Genomic DNA, 22854 nt, shown 5'->3' with positions numbered 1-22854 from the left:
AGCATAGCCTAAAATTTGGACAATCCTAGAGGATCCTTCCGACTATTTGTCCTTCCAGCAAGGAGGTAGTGTATACTTGCAACAGAAGGCAGTGCACCATCCAATAGGAAAAAGTGTATTCTCCCAACAAATGTGCCTATAGAAGCATAGCACTAGAAACCGTAGCACTTTCTCCAAAGCCTTGGCTTTATATTGAGTAGGCTTTACAAAGTCTTGACTACCCTAATGATTTTGGTATGGCCTCCTTTGTCTTACTGATTTCACTAGACCTGTCATACCATCTGAGTACTTTATTCTGGACCTTCCTGATCTGCTCCTTTATTACTGCTTTGTCTCCTTAATTCTTTATCCAAGAATGGTGCTCAATTTCCTCTGAACTCCCCAAAGGCTTGCTTTGTTTCTCCAGTCCTTTCTCAGAGGCTTGCCCCATCTTCTCTGCAATTCCACTGTGTTCTCCCTGTTGCCTCATTACCTCCTTCCTGACAAACTCAATCTCCTTAGGACTTTCTCCAAGGCCTACCTTGTCTGCCTTGTCCAATTTTCACTTTTCATGGCCTCATCTTGAATTATGCTGTTTCTTCAATGTCTGCCTTTTCTCCTCATTATTATCTGAAAGTATTGCATGTATCCTCAGTACTCTAAGACCTACACTATTTCCTGAGTTGTTTCTTGAAGACTTCCCCAATCTCCTTTTTACCCATTGTGTTTTCCTGTCAGATATTTTGAGTGTACTCCAGAATTCCCCTATCTCCCGAATATGTTCCCTCCAGTTTACTGCGATTTGTTTATATTTACTTCTTACGCAACATGTCTCTTGAATCTATGTCACAGTTTAGTCTCTGTGGCCATTTATTTAGTATGTATATTCTTAGATAGCTCTCATGTTCTCTGATATTACCCATCTCTTGAGTCCATTCGCTACCACACACTGAATGGTCCTAAGTGTACTCTTGGCTAACATCCATGTCCTGAGTGTATTTCCTGTTTATGTCTTTTTTGTCGCTGAACATAACCCGGCAGGCTCCTCTGTTGCTATTGAAATTCTTTTGACAAATAAGCTTTATGCTTGGATTATGTCTGAAACTGTTGTATAAGACAAGCATAAAGCTTGTTGGTTGGAAGATAATTCACCGCTGAAACACTGGGAAAGTCTGGGCAATCAAGGATATGGGATGAATGTTTTAGATAGGTATGGGGGAAATGCAAGTGGGGTACCAAAGTTTTGTACTACCTTGGACACAGAGAGGGGTCTGTGTATACATATAAATGCATTTGAGTGGCAATCACATAGCACAAATCTAGGCAAAAGTCAAAGGGGCGATGTACAGAATCCAGGGAAAACGGACAGCGCGTGATGGAGGAGCTAGTTTCTAAGCATCCTGGTGTGGACTTAATAAACAGGTGTGTCTCCAGCTCTTTTGGAAATTGGTGCATGGCTAGGCCTTCCTGATGGATATGAAGATGCTGTTGCAGATCCTGGTTGCATAGATGGAGAAGGCCTGTTGGCTTATTTTTCCTTTTTTGCACTTCTTTGTCTTCAGTCTAATTGTGTCCTGGCAGCAGGTTTACAGTGAGCCACCAGAGATCATGAGGTTGTCAGCCTTATAGGCAGGTATGCCTATTGTGATGACTTTGTAGATGATGCAGCTGGGTTTTAAGATGGTACTGGATTGCAAGGTCAGACAGTAGAGTTACATAAGGTTGGTGAAACTACATGTGCTGTGGAGTCTGGGAGACTGTGGGGCAGAGCACTTAAACCATCCAGATGCACATCTAGAAGCATATGAACAGCAGTTCTAAAGTTGCTTGCTGAGGGGAATGTTTTTTTTTAGCAGAGAGAGCTGATACTAGGCAATCTTTTTTTTTTTTAATGGCCTTCTTGAGAGTGAGCTCAGTATAAAGGGTGAATCTGAACTTGGCTTCCTGGAAACTAGCACCTATTGTAGCTCAGTAAGTTCCAGTTACAATTCAATGGAGCCTCACTCATGACCAAACTATAGACTACAATGAGTAGTTCTTTTGACAGGCTACCGTGTCCCACAGACATTAATAAGTCATTGTTAGGCCTTAGGGTGGTCTTCCCCCAAACATTTTGCCTACTCTCCTCCTATTTGGTGAAATTCGTTTTGGTTGGCTTTAGGACTCTTTGAACTTTACCACTACTAACCAGTGAAAATGTGCTTATGTTCACTCCTTAAAACATGGTAACATTGGCCTACACCTGATTGGCACATTTTGTATACTTATAAGCCCCTAGTAAAGCAGTATGACATGTACTCTGGTCCTGTACATTAAATGCTATGAGTGGGCCGGCAGCACTTATTGTGCCACCCGTAAAGTAGCCCTTTAAACAGGTCTCATGCCCTCCATTGCAGCCTGTGTGCAGTTTTACCTTGTCAGTTCATCCTTGCAAAATAAACCTTTTGCCAGGCTTAAAACATCCTTTTTAATTCATAAATGTCTCCCGTAACGTAGGTCCTAAACAGCCCATACAGCAGGGTTCAGTGTATTTCCAAAGTTGGACTTGTACTTTTTAGGTGAACTGGTAGTGAAAACCCCCCAAATTCATTTTTCACTACTGTGAAGCCTACATAGCACATAGGGTAACCTTGGGTTACTTTATTACATTTAATAATTTATAACTTTTTTTGGGTACAGGTCTAAATGTAATGTTTGGAATCTAAAGAATTGTAATTTAAAATTATCTTTAATGTTAAAGTCTGATATTAAGTACCAATTCTGAAAATGCCACTTTTAGAAAGTTGGCATTTTTTTGTCTTGGTTTCGTATTTGGTCCCTGCAGCCTGTGTCCTGGGACACACAACTGTGATAAGAGTGGCAGTTGGCCTTTGTATATTCCTCCCAGACAGTGAGACAAATGGGGACTAGGTGTTGTAAGGATGGACCATCCTGCCAGGATGGGAGGGACGGAGCTGTTCCCTGCTCCACTTAGATTTCAAAGGAGCTGCCTCAGCACACTCACAAATAACTTCACATCAGTCTTTTGTCACGCTAGTCTTCTTGGAGACTAGGCAGGGAGGAAGGAATTTCCAGAACCATCTGTGGGAGGTAAACTCTCAAAGTATCTTCCATGTCAAATCTGGCACCGTCTATAAAAATAGGCCCCTCGATCTTTTATTCAGTTGAGTTATGGACCTGTGGAGAACACTCAGAAGGCCTGCCTTGTACTTCAGAGGACTGCCCTGCAGCTTGAGGCCTGCTTTGTACTTCAGAGGACTGCCATGCTGCTCCCAGAAGACTGTCCTGCTGCTTGAAACCTGCCTTGAACCCGGGGAGGACTGCCCTGCTGCTTGACAACTGCCTTGCTGCTTGAATCCAGGACTACCAGAGTGACTCCAAAGGCTAGTTGGCTGGACTCCTGTTCAGATCTACAGGGACACAAAAAGCTCTAGCAACTTGAACCCTGCACCTAGACCCTGCCTATAGTGAGTTCTACCCTCCAAGTGATGACTACCCAGTGCCCGACCCTTGGAAGTGGTGCTAAAAGTGCCCAAACAGCCAAAATCTAAAACGTGGGACATAGAACATTTTCAGCCAAAAAGTGCTCTGAGAACCGACAAGAGACCAGGACCTATCTGCTCACCGATCCACTCAAGGTGCATCTCCAGCCGGCCTGACTTTGCGGTAGCTCTCGCTAAGTTCTTTGCCTCAGCAGAAAATCCTGTTTAGCGCACCTCCCAGAAGCAGTATCCTGCTTGTGGAGCCCTGAAGCTTTGTCAAGCTGGAGATTTCTGGTTTCCCAAAAAGTGCTAATGTCCGAACGTAGAAATCATTACTGCTACTTTGCCAAGCAGCTCTCCGATGATGATGCTTCCTTTTCGTATATCACCAACTGCCTTGCCCCACTGAACTTTATCTTCTCCGACATTTTTCGTAAACAATTCCTATAATATCGAAGGCAAGATGAGACTGGGCCCAATCCACCTCGTGTATCCAAACCACGCTCCATTGATGTCAGCCATAACTTTCCATTTTGCCCCAGTCTCGCATGACTAGATGTTTGCGGTTGACGTTTTGATCTTTTATTGAGAGGTAGAGGGCTAACATGTATTTCATAAAATAAACACAATTTTAAGACAGAGGTGTACACTAATTTTAAAGTTAAAATAACTACATTATATTCAATATGAATGATTTAGGGGTACAAATCATGAAATTCCGCAACAACATTAATCTTGTAAATCAAATCAAACTGATGAAGTCCGAGTTTAATGTCTGTAAAGTGCACTCTGATTAATAGCAATGCTCCACAAACGATAAAACAATTCAGTGTTGAAAGTCCAGTAGTTATACTTAGAAGGAGTTGAACCTGGTGTCAAGGACTGGTTCTTTTATGAAATACATGCAAGATTGTTTTTTGATTTATTTTATACTGTCATCCACTAGGACAGATAATTGTAGTAAAGCGTTTAAAAAATATTCCCTCTTAACAATTGATTCCCTTGTTAGCCCTTTACCTCTCAGTGTAGTTTCTACCCAAGCTCATTAGGGATTATTGAATTGTACTTTTCTCTGAACCCGCTTCAGTCTTTTAGGCACTCGTTTTTAACAGAAACTTTAAAAATGCATAATTCCGGTTCTACTGATTACATTTTTTGTGGCTTTGATATCAAGTAATGTATTCAAATTCAAATTCAAAATCAGCTTTATTCGGTGCAATACAAGTCACCATAAAAGCAACATCAATTGGTAAAAAAAAAAAAATGATACAGTACATTCATCACTTATTCAACTTAACATTTTAAAAGGTACATTTAAAATATCTTCACCAAGATAAAAAACTCAGTTCATGATAAAGAGGCCGCAAGGCACTATTCATATACACATGGACTGCTACTTTCCATCACACATTTTCCATTGTTAATACATAAAGGAAGAATAGACTACAATTTCTAAATTGCAAGTGCTAGGGCTAGACTATGAATTAGTAAAAACCATTGGCGACATGAAAGGCAATAATTTCTAAATACAATTAAAATAGTTTCTATTTCAAAACAGCATTTCTTAACTTGGCCCTAATTTGACCCTGGATGTCCCCTGGTATTTCTTAATTTGAGTGCAGCTTGTAAGAAACTTGTAATACTAGCCAAGGTCAATGGGTCTTCTGCCCTTTGTAAGTACAGCAGGGCAACCTTGGCTTGTCTAAATTTGCCATTTTTTAAAAGTGTTATTAGATAACGACGTCTGGGAAAAGAATAAAAAGGGCATAACAATACAAAATGAAGGGTGTCCTGCGGAGATTTATTATCGCAGCCGCAGGCACCTTTCTGCTCAACTGTAGTGGTATATCCCGGTGGGTCCGCTAAAATATGATGAATAAGGTTGAGCCTAAAACGAGTGAACAAAAACCTGTTCTGTTCATTATATATTAAACCAAGATACGGTTCCATGGCAACTACTGTCTTAGTCCTACAGTAGATATTAGCTAGAGGCTTTCTACCCTCAGTGTTAATTCTTTGCTCTCCAGCTTTTTCCAGGAGCAAATCTTTAATCCTATTCTTGTCTTGGGGTATTATGGTGGATGGATTAGTAAAAAGGTCTGTGCAACCTATACCTTCGAATGAAGTTTTTACATATCTCAACCATGGTATGCACATCCCTTTATCCCTGTTCAGGCAGTCTGCTATAATTTGCCGTCCTAATTCTGCGTCCGTATTGGACCATGTCCTAATCCAAGCCATGGCAGGTCTAGTCTGGATTAAATCCTCAATATATGGTCTCCCTAATTCGGCATGGGTGATAAAAGCCGACGAGCTCTGAGGAATTTTAAGGATCTTACGAAAGAATTTATTTTCCTCAACCTGTATTTGTTTAGTCCCAGCAAATCCCCATACTTCTGCTCCATACATTATTTTAGCACAGCAGACGGAGCCATAGAGGTGCATGACCTGCTCAGGTGACCAGCGACCCAGCCTCCTTCCATGACTCATAATTGCTCCTGTTGAAGAAATCAATTTTGTACTCCGTTCTTCAGTTAAAAATCTAAAATTTAAAAGCCCATCAAATAAAAGACCCAGATAAGAGAAAGTTTTCACTTCTTCTAAGTTATGTGACCCTATGTGGTAAGTGAATTTTCTGCATGGTTTAGCTCCCGCTAACAATACATAGGACTTTGATAGATTAGCTGACAAATCTAGGGTATTCATAAAATCAACAAAACCGTCTATTAGACTCTGCAGACTTTTCGGCGTACGTGCCAAAAGGACCGCATCGTCTGCGTACAATAACACTGGAACCGGGCGGTGACCTACCATTGGAGTGTCTGCATTCAAAGCGCACAATGATTTTTCTAGTTCGTTAATGTACAAAGAAAATAAGAATGGGGCCAATATACAGCCCTGTCTTACTCCACTTGTACAACGAAAAGGTCCTGTTGTGTCCCCGGCCATGTTATACCGTACCTTTGCAGAGGTTTTCCAATGTAATGCTCTCAGGATATTTATAAGTTCTGGGTCAATTCCCAATCTTGTCATAAGTGCCCATAACTTTTCTCTATTTACGCGATCGAATGCCGCCGAAAGATCCATGAACCCCAGGTATATCGATTGTTCACTGGCTATCGTATATTTTGCCACCAGTAAGTAGAGGTTCAGGCATTGATCCGTAGTTGATCTGCCTGTCCTGAAGCCATATTGGAAGTCAGAAATTATGTGGTGTTCCTCGGCCCAGTCCAATAGACGGTTTAGAATCATTCTACCTAAAACCTTTGCTGTCACGTCAATCAACGATATAGGGCGATAGCACTGTGGGTCGTCTTTTTTACCTTTTTTAAAAATGGGTACTATTATTGCTGTTGACCAAGAGCGTGGCATACCCACTTTGATGGCCTCATTAATTACACTAGTCAGAATTGGTGCCCAAAATTCTACCTTATATAAAAACAAATCAGGTGGTATACCGTCTGGGCCAGGTGCCTTATTTTTTGTAAGCCCCAGAATTCCAATTTTAACTTCACCAATAGTAAATTCGATCTCTGCCCTCCATGGGCACATGTCCTCTTCCACGAGAGGGTTTGCGGATGAGAAATTATACAGACTTTTGAAATGAGTTGACCACTGCTCGGGGAGAATGGTTGTGCCAATTACTGGCGCTGCGACATCCTGGAAACAGGGATTATTTATAATTTTCCAGAAAGTACCCTGATCTCGTTTTTCCGCGGCTTCCCTTAAAGTTTCCCATGTTTGTGACTGTAAGGCAAGTCTTCTACATTTTACAGCCTTTTTATAAGTGGCCCTACATTTGGCAAGTTGCATTTTATCTCTTGGTCTCTGCTTCAGACTTCTTTTTAAATCCTTCTGCGCTCGTGAACACTCTTTATTGAACCATCTAGGCACATTATTGTGTTTCACTGAACGAGTGGATTTTAATAGTCTGTTTATGTGATTGGCCAGTGACTCGAATGCATTTATCACCTCCAAACCTCCAGATAGGGGGTCATTACATGTTTCGAACTCTTTTCTCCCATTCGAGATAAGGGTTTCATAAAAGGCAGCTCCATCAATACAGGACCATCTTAATCGTCTCCCCTGATCTGTTACTTTCTCAAGAGTGCCTTTCTGTAGGCCTCTTCTATCTTTAGGGGCTGACTGATTTTTAATCACAAGCGTTAATGGGTTGTGGTCACTGAATATACTCCAGTCCGTGGTCCTCTCTTTTATCCACTGCCAGAATATTTTTGAAACTAATATAAAGTCTATCGTTGAGCTACATCCTCTTCCTTTAAAAGTTATTGGGGCACCATTTCCTTCTTCCACTGATACCAAGTCAAGCGTGTATTTTAGTGAGTGGGTTTTTACGATTTTTCCTAACTCCTTCCCTTCCTTGGTATGTTCAAGGTGCAGACCTTTTGTTATGGTACACCCAGACCACGTGCCCCTACGGAATTTTACATTTGGGCACAGGTGACAATTTAAATCGCCCACTAGAATAATGCAAGGGGCCGCTGTGGAATTGCCCTGCTCCATTGCACTGATTAAATGGCTATTTAGGTCACATAATATTGAGCCTTCTTTACTATGGGTAGTTGCATTATAAATGTTAACTAAAATAATGCACATTTTGTTTATTTTAAGACTTAGGCCCTGGATATGATGGGAATTCCAATTCAGATTGGTCCACACACCTTCCAATCTCAAGTCCACGTAGGTGACCAATCCACCACTAGCTCTGCCCATAACTGATTTTTGTGCCGGCACAAAAAAACACCCATACCCTTCTAACTGGAAAGAATTGTGATCCACCGCCCAAGTTTCCTGGAGACATATCACTTGAAACCTTGCTATATATTCCCTCCACTCAGGGTTATCAAATTTTGAGGCGAGGCCCGCTATATTCCAGGAGACTAATCCCAAATCATCAGTTAGCAATTTCTCATTAGTAGTTATATTGGTGATCATGGGAGTGGCTAGTCAATCAACCTCCTCTAGACCAGAGAGTGTCGCGAACTGATTTGAGGTTGGGACATTAAACGTTAAACTTGTCGTTGGCTGAGAGTTTGGGCGTGTTAAACACTCATCTCTGTCTACCAGGGTCTTAGGGTAAAAATAACTCAAGTCATGTGTGGCTATACCTCCCCCCCGGCCCCCCGGGTACCAGTCTCTAATATGGTTTACCACTCTATAATCCCTAAAGTTAACAATGACTGCATCTCCCTTTTCATTTTTGGGGCGTCGTCCCACCAATCCTAACCTTCTGACGTGAAGAATTTCCCCGTCTAAATTTGTGGGTAGTGGCCTGTTCACTCTAAGCCAGTGCATTACCTTATTTTTAAGGGTCTGGTGGCCTTCATAATTTCCATGTGCTAGCTCGGGTACCTTTGTGAGTACGATGACGTAGGGTTCAGCTTCTGGTGGGAGATCTATATGCTGGTGTGATCCCTCATGATTTCTATCTATGCGTTCTCGCCCACTCATCTTATCACACTCAGTATTCTTCTTGCTTACAAGCCCACTGTCTATATCCTTTCTTAAATCCGGGATCATCTTCTGTGTGGCCAGACTAGTCTCCCTAAGTGTGGGGGTTGACTTTACGCTGCTTGTGTGATTAACTGAATTGGCCTCTGGCTCAGATACTGGACCTAGAGGATTCAGCGTGCACATTCTCACAGCTATTTCTCCCAGTGCTTTGGCATTAGCCGAACTATTTTCTTCTATTAACACTAGCTGTTCTGTCATCCTCTTTACCCTTTCTGCAAGGGGTAACAACAAAGATGTAATTAATTTTTCTATGTCACTAAATAGTTCTTGATAGGGGAGTACTGCCAGACTATCTGTGTTAATTTTAGGCTGACCATGGTCAATTGGGCTTATGACGCTAGTGGAATTATTTGATGTTTTAACCCCACCTTTTTTGTTATTAGTGCCACGGGTCCTTTTTTGCTTTACACTACTGGGCAGTGAGTCTTTTTTTTTACTTTTCCTATTTGTCTTTGTGGGAGTCTTATTTGCCTGAGTCTGGCCCTCGGTGTGGTGTTCAGATTCTGTCCCTGTGCCATTATCTATAGTGACAGTATCATTCAAGCTTATTTGAGTATCTATCTGTGTACGAGGCTGTGAGATAACATTTGTATCCCCTGCTTGTTCAGGGTGTGTAATGCAACAAGTGTTGTGTGATGGTGTTGTTGCAAATTGAATGGCCCCCAACGAGGAGCGTTTCCTCTGTAATTCGGTTGAGATGCGTCTTTCAGTGTGCACTATCTCGCGCTCTAACAGTGAGGCTGCCCTAGTAATGAATTGGTCTAGAGTACCCCTAACAGATCCTCCCACCGATGATTTCCTATTCGAGCTAAGCCTAGTGCTCATCGTGTGTAATATATAAACCAAGGGCTTCCAATCTAAAGCAAGGGTCCGATAATACTTAAAATACTGAAACTTTACGGTGGTGTCCCCCCTTAAGGGGTGGCTCCCCCGTACTTTTGACCTACTTGATAGTCTTTAAATAACTACTTCAGTTTCGGGACCCCGGGCATTCAAGCTCAAACACACGCTTGCCCCGATCTTTTGGCACATACGTACTTACAGATCACTGTCCAGCAATACAATGCCCAGCCCAGCCTTCTCCGGCCTTTGACGGGCAAGGACGGGCCCGCCCTTGGCCCGGGCTTCGCCCGGGCACTGCCCGCGCGCGTCCCGCGCTGCGGGAGGCGCACCGGCCTTTTAACGAGTGTCCCGCCTCAATTAGCTGTGTGGGCGTGGTTGTTGCTATGGACTCTGGGAGTCGTAGTTCCTGGCCAATTCACCGCCGCTCCACTCGCGGTTTCCTTGCAAAATGTCAGGGCAATAGCATCAAGGTCTTAGCCGTTCCCCTCACGGCAGGATAGTTCTCTTCCAAGCGCGTCCCGCGCTGCGGGAGGCGCACCGGCCTTTTAACGAGTGTCCCGCCTCAATTAGCTGTGTGGGCGTGGTTGTTGCTATGGACTCTGGGAGTCGTAGTTCCTGGCCAATTCACCGCCGCTCCACTCGCGGTTTCCTTGCAAAATGTCAGGGCAATAGCATCAAGGTCTTAGCCGTTCCCCTCACGGCAGGATAGTTCTCTTCCAAGCGCGTCCCGCGCTGCGGGAGGCGCACCGGCCTTTTAACGAGTGTCCCGCCTCAATTAGCTGTGTGGGCGTGGTTGTTGCTATGGACTCTGGGAGTCGTAGTTCCTGGCCAATTCACCGCCGCTCCACTCGCGGTTTCCTTGCAAAATGTCAGGGCAATAGCATCAAGGTCTTAGCCGTTCCCCTCACGGCAGGATAGTTCTCTTCCAAGCGCGTCCCGCGCTGCGGGAGGCGCACCGGCCTTTTAACGAGTGTCCCGCCTCAATTAGCTGTGTGGGCGTGGTTGTTGCTATGGACTCTGGGAGTCGTAGTTCCTGGCCAATTCACCGCCGCTCCACTCGCGGTTTCCTTGCAAAATGTCAGGGCAATAGCATCAAGGTCTTAGCCGTTCCCCTCACGGCAGGATAGTTCTCTTCCAAGCGCGTCCCGTAATGTATTAAAATGTTCTCTATTTTTCTAAATTGTGTAGGATTTTTCTGGTGTTGTGTTTTCACTTTATTACTGTTTGTGAGCTGCATAAATACTTTACACATTGCCATAAGTTAAGCCTGACTGCTTTTGTGCCAAGCTACCAAAGGGTTAAGCACAGGTTAATTTGGTGACATTTGTGGTTCACCCTGACAGGGATTGTGGTTGTTGCTTGAGATGTGTTTTCACCTCCTCAATCAAAACCCCAATTTCTAACAGTTATGGTTCACTGAGAACACCGTTTTCATCAAAATGAAGTCCTTTCCACAATGCCCCTTACCCACCTGGGTCTTCAACACCTAAGACTATTGGAAGGAGCTTCACAGCATGTGAGAGAATGGAGATGGACGAGAATCAGTGGTGTGGCAATGGTAGGTTGAGATAATCCCACAAATAGGAATTATACAACTAAACTCCCACATTAGGAAGTTGCAAGTCTGCCTGCCGCAGTCAAATGGTGGAAGCATTACCACTAAGGGCTCAATGATGAGTGGGATGGATAGAAATTTCCGAATGGAATTCCACTCCACCCAATCACAAATGGCCTTGTGTTCTCACACTCAGATTTACCAGGTGCGGGAACTCCTTACTCAATTTTGCCAGCTGTAAATTCCAGGTAGAAAATGCTTTGGGGAAAGACCGGTATTGGGGCTGACACCCCATCGTGACCATCAGCCTTGGTGTGGGCCAAGCATGTATTGCTTCTAAGGCTTCTCCCTCTCAGGTGACCATCTCCTTATCCCTCCCCGACTCTTCCTACGCCCCTTACATCACCCCCTTCATGCACCAGTTCCCCAGCTCGGTTTAGCAGCGGCGCAGAGCAGGTTGTAAATGTGAGCATTAATCCCCACAAAAACGGAAATATCATGTAGGCAGAGGTGCCGCGACTATAGAATAGGAAGTGATAGTAAAGACCTGTAGTATGAAGATTGCTGTAGTACTGTTCCCTAGTAAGAGGGTGGCAACTGCAGTATGAAGTGTGTTGTAGTGTTGGAAGTTGGGACAGCACTGACTCAATGTAGGAATGGGTGGTTAGGCTGCCTTCCAGTATGGGGCTGGTTGTCAATCTGACCTCTAGTCTGAAGGCAGTAATAGCTCTTCCCAATAATAAAACGGTGGTGATAGGTGCAACTCCAGTAAAGAAGGTGGATGTTTGCCAGTCCCATAGTGGGATGGTGGTTGTAACTCTGCCAAATACTATGGTGACACTGGTAGCTAGCACCACACCATAGTAGGAAGGCAGTAAATAAGCAACTCATACTAGAAAAAGGAGTTCTGCACTCTGCTATGGTAGGAAGGAGGTGGTAGCTTTTCCCCATAGTAGGAAGGTAGTGGCTGTCCCGTTGTAAGAAGCCAGCGGTAGCGCTTATTGGTGGGAAAGCTGCCTCAAGGTTTAAAGCAATTGGTAATGCATACATAGTAGAAACATGCTGGTACTGCTGTTTTACTCTATGCAGGCAGTAGTGCCACTGTGGCATACTAGGAAGTAGTGCTAGTGCTGTTGTGTGCTGAAACTCAGTGGTTAGTAGATACTCTGTCACTTATCTGCAGACTTGGGCTCTTGAAAAACTAACTGTGAGGAAAACACAGGGAGAGAACATCTTTGCAGGTTTCCGAAAGTCCCTTGATTTGGCAGAAACCTTAGTAGAGTCCAGCTGTTGCTCTGTTGCCACACTGTGCCATCAGAGAAGAACTAGTATTCACCTGGAGCATCAACACACATCCAAGAGTTTGGTCCCGAAGGAAAAAATATGCCTAAGTTGGCCCTTACTCACTCATCATTGCGCTCCGTGATATCACTTGGGGGCTTGCCTGCCCCTCATTTGTGCTAGGAAGGGTTTCAACACAGATTGTTCTTTGGCAAATCAACTGCCAAACCTGTACTAGCTTGATCCTTATTAATTGATATATACTATCCATAACAACACATCACCTGTGTCGCATCAGTACGTCATACATGACCTCTATTTTATATTTTAGCATTAGAGGATGCTGGACCTCTGATATTGGATCTGAAATGCCATTGAGCCCGCGCTGGCAGGGTTCCTCAATGAGCCTTCTGCGGGCTAGCTATAAACCCCGGGGATCCTTCACGTCAGTCTCCAGATTTGGAAACGAGGGAGCGTTGGACAAGGGTCTTCGGGGTGTTTGTATAGTTTGGATTAGAGGCCTCACATTTTTTACTGGAGAAGATATTTCATCAGCCATGAGGCCCCTCCAGGGGAGAAGTGGAGTACGTGGAAGACTTTAGATCTAGCAGCAATGAGAATGGCTTTCTGTAGGGTCTTCAGTGGAGTGTTACAGCGATAGCTTCTTCCACATCCCACTCTCTAAGATGGTGGGATCTGTCTATCTCTGGGGCATGTGACATAGCTGTCCAAATTCTGGATGGAGTTGATGCAACCAGCTGGTCAGATAGTAGTGCTCTGACCTGCTGTTGGTAGACCATTCTTCTAGTAGACTGTCTACCAAAAGAGGCCTGTGCAATTCTTTCACTCTGGATTTCTCAACAGGAAGAAGCTGGCCCAGCGGCTGCAGGAGGCAGAGGAAGCCGTTGAAGCTGTGAACGCTAAGTGCGCTTCACTGGAGAAGACAAAGCACCGGTTGCAGAGCGAGATTGAAGACCTCATGGTGGACCTTGAGCATTCCAACGCTGCCGCTGCTGCCCTGGACAAGAAGCAGAAGAACTTTGACAAGGTGTGGGGCAGAGGCATGGTTAATGAAAGCACTGGAGGGGCATGATGGGTGAGAGAGAAGGAGTCTTAGAAGGTAACAGAGGGCATTGTGGCAGAGATATAGGAGAGAAAGAATGAGAGAGTAATAATCACTAGTTGGTCAGGCAATACCCAGATGCATATAGAGAAAGAGGTCGATGGCAGATAAGCATCGTAGGAAATACGTCCAGGGAGGGGGCATTTGCAGACCTCAAACCCTGCACTCACACCAATTCCACTTCTTCAGGTCTTGGCTGAGTGGAAGCAGAAGTTTGAGGAGTCCCAGGTGGAGCTGGAGTCGTCCCAGAAGGAGGGGCGGTCACTGAGCACTGAGCTCTTCAAGTTGAAGAATGCCTACGAGGAATCTCTGGAACACCTGGAGACCTTCAAGAGAGAGAACAAGAACCTGCAAGGTAAGGATCCTGCCTTTGCCAGTGGGTGGCTGTGAGCATGTTACTGAAATCTCGCAGTAACACCATGCTGAGCCGCAGGAGATGGAGCATGGCCTGGGCAAGAGTGAAATCATCCTGAGTAAAATGCTGGGGTGCAGCAGATCACACGTGTCTGGAGTAATGATACGTATAGCCACAAAAGCACAGTATCTTCGACACCATCTGGTGCAGCGAACGATGCTCATCCATGGTATAAAGTGCAGCACTTTCAACAGAAAACCACCTTAAATACTATGGGGTGTGGGAGTTTTGGCACAGAAGGCTGGGCACGTCTGTTGTAAACAGAATAGCAACTATAGAAGCACATCATCCCAAACACCTTTAGGTGAAGGAAATGGGTGTGTCCAGGAAATGGAAGACAGCACCCAAGATTCCTAACAACATACCAGGTGCAGAGGATGAGCATGTCCAGGTTATGGGGAATGTCTCTCCTCTTTTTTAAAACACAGTTTATTTGTTTTGTAATCACTGAACAACAGTTAATACCAAATGTAAATAATAAGAAGGTAACTTGAGTGTCTGTAACAGGTTACTAAAACAGATCTCTAGCATCGAAGCACAAAGATGTCATATTCCACATACATATTCAATGTATGCTAGAGATAAATGCATCACACCTTAGTCCCAACAAAGCAAATACTTGTAGGTTATCAGAAGTGAAGAATATAATTTAATTCAAACCCAAAGTGCCTGTTCTGTTAGCACCATGCATTTACAACTTCTGCAGACAACGCTGCACAGTGTACGCTGATCTTTTAGCAACCACAGGCTAGTCCATATCGGGTCTAGTGCATGGCTATAATCTCTGGCACAGTGTTGTGCAGTATCTCTCCTTGCTTCAATCCTCCCCATATCACTGAAATGAGTCATTTATATCGAAAGGGCACACTTTTTGTACCTGCCAATAACATTATTCGGCATGACCCATCCATTGGAATCCCAGCTACCGAAGACTGTATGGAGCACCTCTCCCAGGGTGACGTATTTTGGGCAGGTCCCTTTCATGATCAGTTTGCATAATGTGTGTGGCAGAATACAAGCTTCTAAATCTTCACCGTACTGCCTAAACCTAAAGCTATCTATTTATTTTGATAGAGGAAATTTCTGACTTGACGGAGCAGCTGGGAGGAAGTGGAAAAAGCCTTCACGAGCTGGAGAAGCTGAGGAAGCAGCTGGAGCAGGAGAAGCTGGAGCTGCAGTCGGCCCTGGAGGAAGCCGAGGTGGGTTTTTCTAACCTTCCTACTCGGGATACCAGGCCTGTCCTAAGGGAAGACATCTGTCGTCATGTCAATGCTTGGATCGAACATTGTACGGTAGAAGATGCGATCATGTGCAGTTGGGCCAGCAGTATCTCAATACACCCCCTTGTCGCCCCTTTGTCTGGTTTCATGGGCCTCGCTTCTAAGATCTTTGGAGCAGATTTTCAAAACTTTTGCGCTGGTTTCGCGTCACAAAGGTGACACTAACAGCGCAATTTTTTTTTGTTGCTATTTTCTTTCCAGCGCAAAACAAGTTTTGCGCTGGAAAGCACTCCTTAAGTAGCGCAAAGCAGCACGAAGCACTGCTTTGCGTTACTTTGCGCCAAGAGGGTGTTACATGGATGGTACATGGGCATTCCCATGCAATCACCCATGCCTTTTGACGCAAAACCATATTTACAAATATTTGTAAACATGGTGGTGCGCCAAAAGTTAACGCCCCTTCAAAGGAGGCGCCAGCCCGAGAAATGCTTTCATTTCACGTATGCAAAGTGGGAAAAGCTTTGCATCGTGCCTTGCGTAGTATTTTGTACAGGAAGGGTATGCTTCCTGTACAAAACCTATGCTACACTCATGCACACACCCTAGCGCTGCGGCGCTAAGGTGTGTGCATGGCGCACAGCAGCTGAAATCAGCGCCGGCGCAAGGGAAAGTGGAGGAGAGAGCCATATCTCTCAAGATATGGTGCTGTCCTGCTTCTTCCCTGTCGCACAGCGGCGCAGCCTTGCAGGTGGCTGCACTGCGTTGCGCGACTTTTTTTTAAAATCTCCCCCATTTGTGTCTGGACCCGGATAGACAAAGCCAGAGACTTTTAATTTCCAGAAGTTGGTGCACTTTCCTAAAGTTAAAAATCAGCCTGTAAGTGTCTCCAGAATGCTCCCAAAAGGTCCATACAACCTCGAGTGAGTGTGAAGAGGGGTACTCTGGGTAACAACACCTATAATACAAGTGACAAGATACAACCTACTTTGCAGGTTATACTCTGTTGAAACTGTCTTTTTTTATCCTTCGCCTTATTCTTGTAGTTAAACAACATCCTTTGTTGACACGCCCCTTAGTCTTCCTGTAGCCCACTGGAACCTGAGGGCTTAAGTGTACTCTATATCCTCAAAGATGTCTTTCATGACCTCATAAATTAAGCATCTTCTCAATCCAAAGCTGTGCAGCATCACCGACTGGTCAGTATGGGCCTTTAGTCTGTTCTTGGGGTACCTGAGCGTGTGCCCGGGGGTTTTTCAGAACAAACAACATAATTGTGAAGGAAATAAAGATGATTCCTCATTTTTTAATTCTAAGGCTTTCCATTGTAGCCTCTGCAACCTCAGAGAAGCCCAATGGTGATGTAGGGGTCACCATGAATGAACACATGAGTCAGGGCTGCAGTTTACCTGGAAGGAGCAGAAAGGACAGACTATCCTTAGAAGCACAGACAAGAATATACACTTGGCCTACATATAAATAGTGAGTTTAGGATTGTAAGAGACAGAACTACAGGGTGAAACAGCATTAAGAGCATAAAATGACTGGCGCAATCTTGTTGGCAGGACTTATACATTGACACTGAAGTGCAGAAATCTGTGAAAGGAACAAACACCCCCAACAGCATGAAACACTAGTGAATACTAAAGCTATAATACGAGGGGCTCGAGCAGCATTAAAGGAAGGTAACCACTCTTAGACTGACCATCACGTCTGGGTGATGGTCAGAGAGGAAAGTCTCTCACAAAGTAATGACCAGATATTCTAACTACAAGAATCGTTTCTGGAATAAGGAAACTGGTCTACATGTGAACAAACTTTGCATTCAAACAAACATGTAAAGAATCACATTAGTTACGAGAACACAGACTTATGCTTCATCAACGTTTAAGATGTTGTTCCAGAGACAGTACCCACCAATTGTGCTCTAATTCCTTAACCAGGTTCAAATCTGGGGCAACAGTTGGTCTGAGCAGGGAAATTATGCAGCTGCGGTCCGTACAGGTAACAGCGGTAAGGTGTTGGGGCGTGTGGGTGGATTTTGATGGACGATGCCTAAGGAAAATTAAATAAATAATTAATTTTCCCTCTGCATCGTTCCTCCAATCCCCTCACCCCACCCCCGCGGCCCCACTGCCCTACCACTGTTACCTGCACGGACCACAGCTGAAATTATGATGATGCTTGTAGGTGTGCAAGTGAACACTTGAAGAAATTATTAATTTAACATGCTGCGATGTGCAAGCATTTGTAGCAAGACTGAGTATGACTCTAGGTTGTACCGTTCCAGTTAGCAGCCTCTGTTGTATGATACTGAGGGTCTGATTCACAAAGATAAACTTAGACCTGAAGTCTAAGTTTAAACCTGACGTCTAAGTTTAGACCTGGGGTCTGAGGGCCCAATTCACAAAGGTAAACTTAAACCTGAAGTCTAAGTTTAACTTTGTGAATTGTGCCCTCAGGTCGAAGTTTACATTTGTGAATTGTGCCCTCAGACCTCAGGTCTAAACTTAGACTTCATGTTTAAACTTAAAGGCAAAGTTTGTCTATGTGAATCGGACGCCTAAAATTCAGGTCTAAGTTTACCTTTGTGAATTGTGTCCTCAGACCTCAGGTCTAAGTTTATCTTTGTGAATTGGGCCCTTAAACCTCAGCCCTAAACTTAGACTTCAGGTTTACACTTAAACTTCAGGTCAAAGTTTACCTTTGTGAAACGGGCCCAGAGTGTTAGTTGTACAGTTTTGTCAATGAGAATCAAGTTGTGATATTTCCCTGCCAATTTCTTGAGGTACAACCTTTCATTATTCACTGATGCCAGAAAGGACCCTCTTTTTCTCACTGCAGGCCTCTCTGGAGCATGAAGAAGGCAAGATTCTGCGAGCCCAACTGGAGTTCAACCAGATCAAGGCAGACATTGAGCGGAAACTGGCTGAAAAGGATGAGGAGATGGAGCAGGCCAAAAGAAACCACCAGCGCCTCACTGATTCTCTGCAGGCCTCACTGGAGGCTGAGACCCACAGCCGCAATGAGGCCCTCCGCATCAAGAAGAAAATGGAAGGTGATCTCAACGAGATGGAGATCCAGCTCAGCCAGGCCAACCGTGCAGCCGCCGAGTTCCTCAAGAACCTCAAAGTCTCTCAGGCCCACCTGAAGGTAGGACCTCTGCACATCGATTATTTGTACCTACCTTGGAGGCTTACAAACACATTGAGACACGAAACAGACGATTCACCTACTCAAGATTTGATTGTCTCAATATCAATGACTGTTAAAATCTTTATTATTTGAGATAGGAGACCTTTGTTGCCATAGGCATTGCAAAATGGTATCTTAAACATAAGAGACACTAATCACAATGTGAGATATCATGTCTAACAGTGCAATAGGACACTTCACTCGCAGACTGTCACCATGCCTATGGCGAGATATCATCCCTGACCCAATTAAAGACATCTTTTGTTTCTAACTAGTTGACCATATGATATGTTATTTGCTGTCTCACTGCAGAAGCCCTGCCTCAGGATTATGTTTGATGGAAAAGTCCGCCTTATTGAGTTAAAACAGAGGAATAGCAAGGCAAAAGCTCTGGATGGAGCGCGATGTATGTGAGCCGTGACCAATTCCACATGTTGCTTGTTCCAAACATGACCTGTATCATATGTCTTGCACCACACATGACCATTAAGAAGAAATCTGCAGCAGACATACCCTTTACCACTTCAAACTTATACCGCACATAACCAGTACTACACAAGAGCAATACCAAATGACATGCTCCACACGTGACCTGTACCAAAAGAGTTCTGTACCACACATGACCTATACAACCTATCGACTGTGCTGTGCATAAACTGTACCACCAAATGCTACAAAGACCCTGCCTTTAACGTACCAGATATGCCACATATTCCCTGCACAGCCAAGACCAGTAATGTTTATAAACTTCACCACTCTTTTCCTATACCATGTATGATCTTTTACCACACATGGCCTTCATTGTGCAACATCTGCACTACGCTTGACCTGTTTTACATATGGACTGTTTAACACATAAACTGACCTGTTGCACATTGCTCTCGTACCACAAATAACCTGTACCACACATAAGCAATATCATAGAAGATCCTGAGCCATTGAAATCTTGTAGCCCACGACTGGTACTGTACTTCACCGGTACCATGCATGGCATGTTTGATACATGGCCAGGTCTGCACACAACCTGTAGCACAGATAACTAGGACCACGCACGGCTTATTCTATGTATAACCGGGACCTACAGATAACAAGTGTTACATCATATCTGCGTCTCACATAATCTGTACCAGGCGAGGCCTATACCAACATAATCTGTACCAAGCTTGATCTCTGCTAATTGATTTATACCATACGTGACATGTACAACACATCACATGTACCACATCAGGACATCATACATGAGCTCTATGACTCACTGATTTAAAACATTGTCTGTCCTAGACAAGGCCCTTTACAAACATGATATCTGTGGCAGGTAATCTGTAACATACATTACATATATTTTGTTAAGACCTGCACTAAACCAGACTTGTACCACACATGATCTGTACCTCACAAGGCCTGTACTGCAGATGACCTGCACCACACAAGGCCTATGCTGCACAAGAAAAATAGAGACAAATATGTCTGCATTAATTCTGGGGGAAATTGAACACAGGAGAGAGTACCTCATAAGGTCAGTACCACACATGTCCTCTATCTCACAGCCTGTACTGCCTAAATTTAGGAAATCCCAAGTCCTGTATGAAATGTGACCTGTACCAGCACAGGTTTGTACCATACAAGGCCGGTACCATATGTGTGCTATTATACACTCAGCCTGTTTTTCAGGGCAAGTACTATTTGTGACATGTACCAGTTCTGGCATGTACTAAATATGAACTTTAACAACATAGTCTGAATTGATTTTAGGTTTAAAAAACAGTCTCCTTGCACCTGGTCAGAGGTGTTAGGTTATATTATGTGTATTGTTAAGGTGCTTTATCGCTTTAGAGGGTATCCAAGCACTGAGCATGTGCGTTTGCCCTATTATTCGAAGAACCAGATCTTCAGCTCCTCAACTCAAGAAGTGAAGAGGAATATCTGATCTGTACTGGGAGGTTGTTCCATGCTTTTGGAGCGATATTCGAGAAGGCCCGGCCTCTAGATCTGTTTCTGTGTATGCATGGGATGTGTGCAAGTAGGTGTCCTACAGAGCATAGCGGTCTGGGTGGTTGGTGGAAGGAGATGCAACTGTCCAGGTAGGCGGTGCCAATGTTGTGTTATGCCTTGAACGTGTGGTTAAAGAGTTTGAAATGTTCACATTTGTGTAACGCGATCCAGTAAAGCCCCCTGTGTTGTGGTGTGTTGTGAGTTCTGGGTGGGAGGTTGAGGATGAATCTGGTCAGTGGCGGCTAGTAGCTCTCGAAAATGGTGTGGCATAGGGTAATTGCTTGCAGTTTTTAAGTGCGAACTCTACAAACAGTATTGGAGCGCTGTGCTTTGCCTTTACATGACATAAGACATATTACTAAAAAAAATAAACATAAATAAAAAACAATCAAATTACCTCAGCAGATCTTCTTTAAACCCCCGCCTGACTCCTTGAAATTCACACCTCGTAAAGAACTGAGCAATGCATGCCAGGAGGGCAAGTGAAACGAAAACACCATGCATTTCCACCAATAAAATCACGGCTCTCATGCTGTTTATAATATTAGGCAGCATAACAGCAGTATGAGGATTGGCTGGAACAGGTGACTAACGCGCTCCATCTGGGACCAATGGGGCTGTGTCGTTGCTTCTCCAGCTCCCTGACAGCTATGTCTGAAGAAGCATAAATTGTGTATGTCAGTTGGCCATAAGCAAATTACTGACCAACCTGACATGTGCACTTCAAATAGCCCTAGCTTCTGGTCACAATAAAGCCACACCTACTGTCTGCCAGGAGAGGCAGTTCCGTGTGGTGGCATACATACAGTTACTTACATGCATCACTGCATGTAAGTAATAGTTACAGTCAGAGGGTCAACGCCCCCACGCAGAACCTGTCGCTGACTGGCTGCTATGTTCGGGATTGTGTGTAGCCTTCTAGTGAGTAGTTTGCTGAATACTCTGTAGAGGGTGTTCTCAAAGTCCAGCTTGCTGGTGACGAAGGTGTGGGTGACGGTCTATCTGATAGAGACATCTAGCTGCAGATTCCTTAACTTAGAATATCCCAAGGCGTCATACTCGACCTGGAAAACATTCCGCAGCAGCACCTCTGCGCGCCGGGGGGCGGCGCCGCACGGCTCTGCCCTGACTTCGTCCACGGACGTGACGTCAGCAGCGCCATATATGCCCCTACCAGCGTGCTGACGTCAGTTTTCTTCATTTCCGCATCCCAACGCCGTTCCTGGGAAACCAGCGGTTCCTTGGCCTGTTTTGTTTCGGCCTTTTTGACACCTTTGGCATCATGGAACAGTGTGCAATGCCTTCGGGCTTCAAGACGTGCGAGTCCTGTGCGCGCCAGATGTCTGTCACGGACCCACACGCCATCTGTATGTGGTGCCTGGGAGTGCACCACGACTCCAAATACTGCGACGCCTGTCAACAAATTAAACCCAAGTACTTGAGGGAGCGTCGTATGAAATTGCTGGCCGCACGGCTGTCCAGTCCGGCACCTTCACGTCAACGTTCTCTCTCTCAGGATTGGGGCCGTTCCCGAGGTCATTCCCGTGGACGTCGTTCTGAGGTGGGCAAGCACAAGCATAAGTTGCGGAGATCTTCCGCCCATATGCATGACGCTGGGGCCCGTTCCTCTTGCTCCTTGCCAGACACGGGCGTCCGGCAGTCGTCTCCTACATACCCTCCCTTTCCGGGAGTCAGAGCGACGAGGACCCAAATGGCCCTCCAATCTTTCTTTGGGTCACATCCTCTGCCTCGTGCGCCTTCGGGTCCCAAAGAGGTGGAAGGCACATGTCGGATTCTCGCCGGCGGATTCGTTCTCGGCGCCGGCTGTGTGCATCGACTCCGGTTTCGGAGTCGACACGACGCTGACGGGACACAGCCCAGAGGGCCATCTCAGTTGGCCATCCAGCCCACCCGCCCGGTCACCGCACAGCCCTACGCGGCTTCCTGCGCTGACGTCGGAGGCGGCATCAGGCTCGACGCCCTGTCGGCGTTGTTTCTCTATGCCTGTTGCGATAGGATCACTGTCGGGCGGCGCCCTGGCCGGTTCCCCTCTGGAGGTAGTCAACGTCGGTTAGACTCCAATTCGGCGTCGGTCGACACCGGTACCGATGTCGACGCCTCCGCCTTTGTATGAGGATAATCCTCTGGACTCCTCGGATGCTGATGCGAATCCCACGCGGCATCTGTCAACACAGGTGCTGGTGCCTATGCCTCTTCATCTGCAAGAGGTTGACATC

At 45.1% G+C, this 22854-nt stretch overlaps 1 protein-coding gene across 1 annotated transcript in view; it reads left to right on the top strand.

The window, feature by feature from the left end:
• The window catches only part of LOC146865664 (myosin-6), a 353172-nt gene that overhangs the window by 278375 nt on the left and 51943 nt on the right, over nucleotides 1-22854 (top strand). The window contains exons 30-33 of the mRNA XM_085632498.1: nucleotides 13540-13723; nucleotides 13988-14153; nucleotides 15288-15412; nucleotides 18275-18583. Of these exons, the coding sequence (XP_085488624.1) occupies nucleotides 13540-13723; nucleotides 13988-14153; nucleotides 15288-15412; nucleotides 18275-18583 (784 nt within the window). The remainder of the gene's footprint in view (nucleotides 1-13539; nucleotides 13724-13987; nucleotides 14154-15287; nucleotides 15413-18274; nucleotides 18584-22854) is intronic.

The sequence above is a fragment of the Triturus cristatus genome, chromosome 2_1, assembly GCF_964204655.1.
Source record: "Triturus cristatus chromosome 2_1, aTriCri1.1, whole genome shotgun sequence".
NCBI classification, from domain to species: Eukaryota; Metazoa; Chordata; class Amphibia; order Caudata; family Salamandridae; genus Triturus; species Triturus cristatus.
The sequence above is the reverse complement of the archived record's forward strand: the minus strand, read 5'-3'. Positions and strand labels throughout refer to the sequence as shown.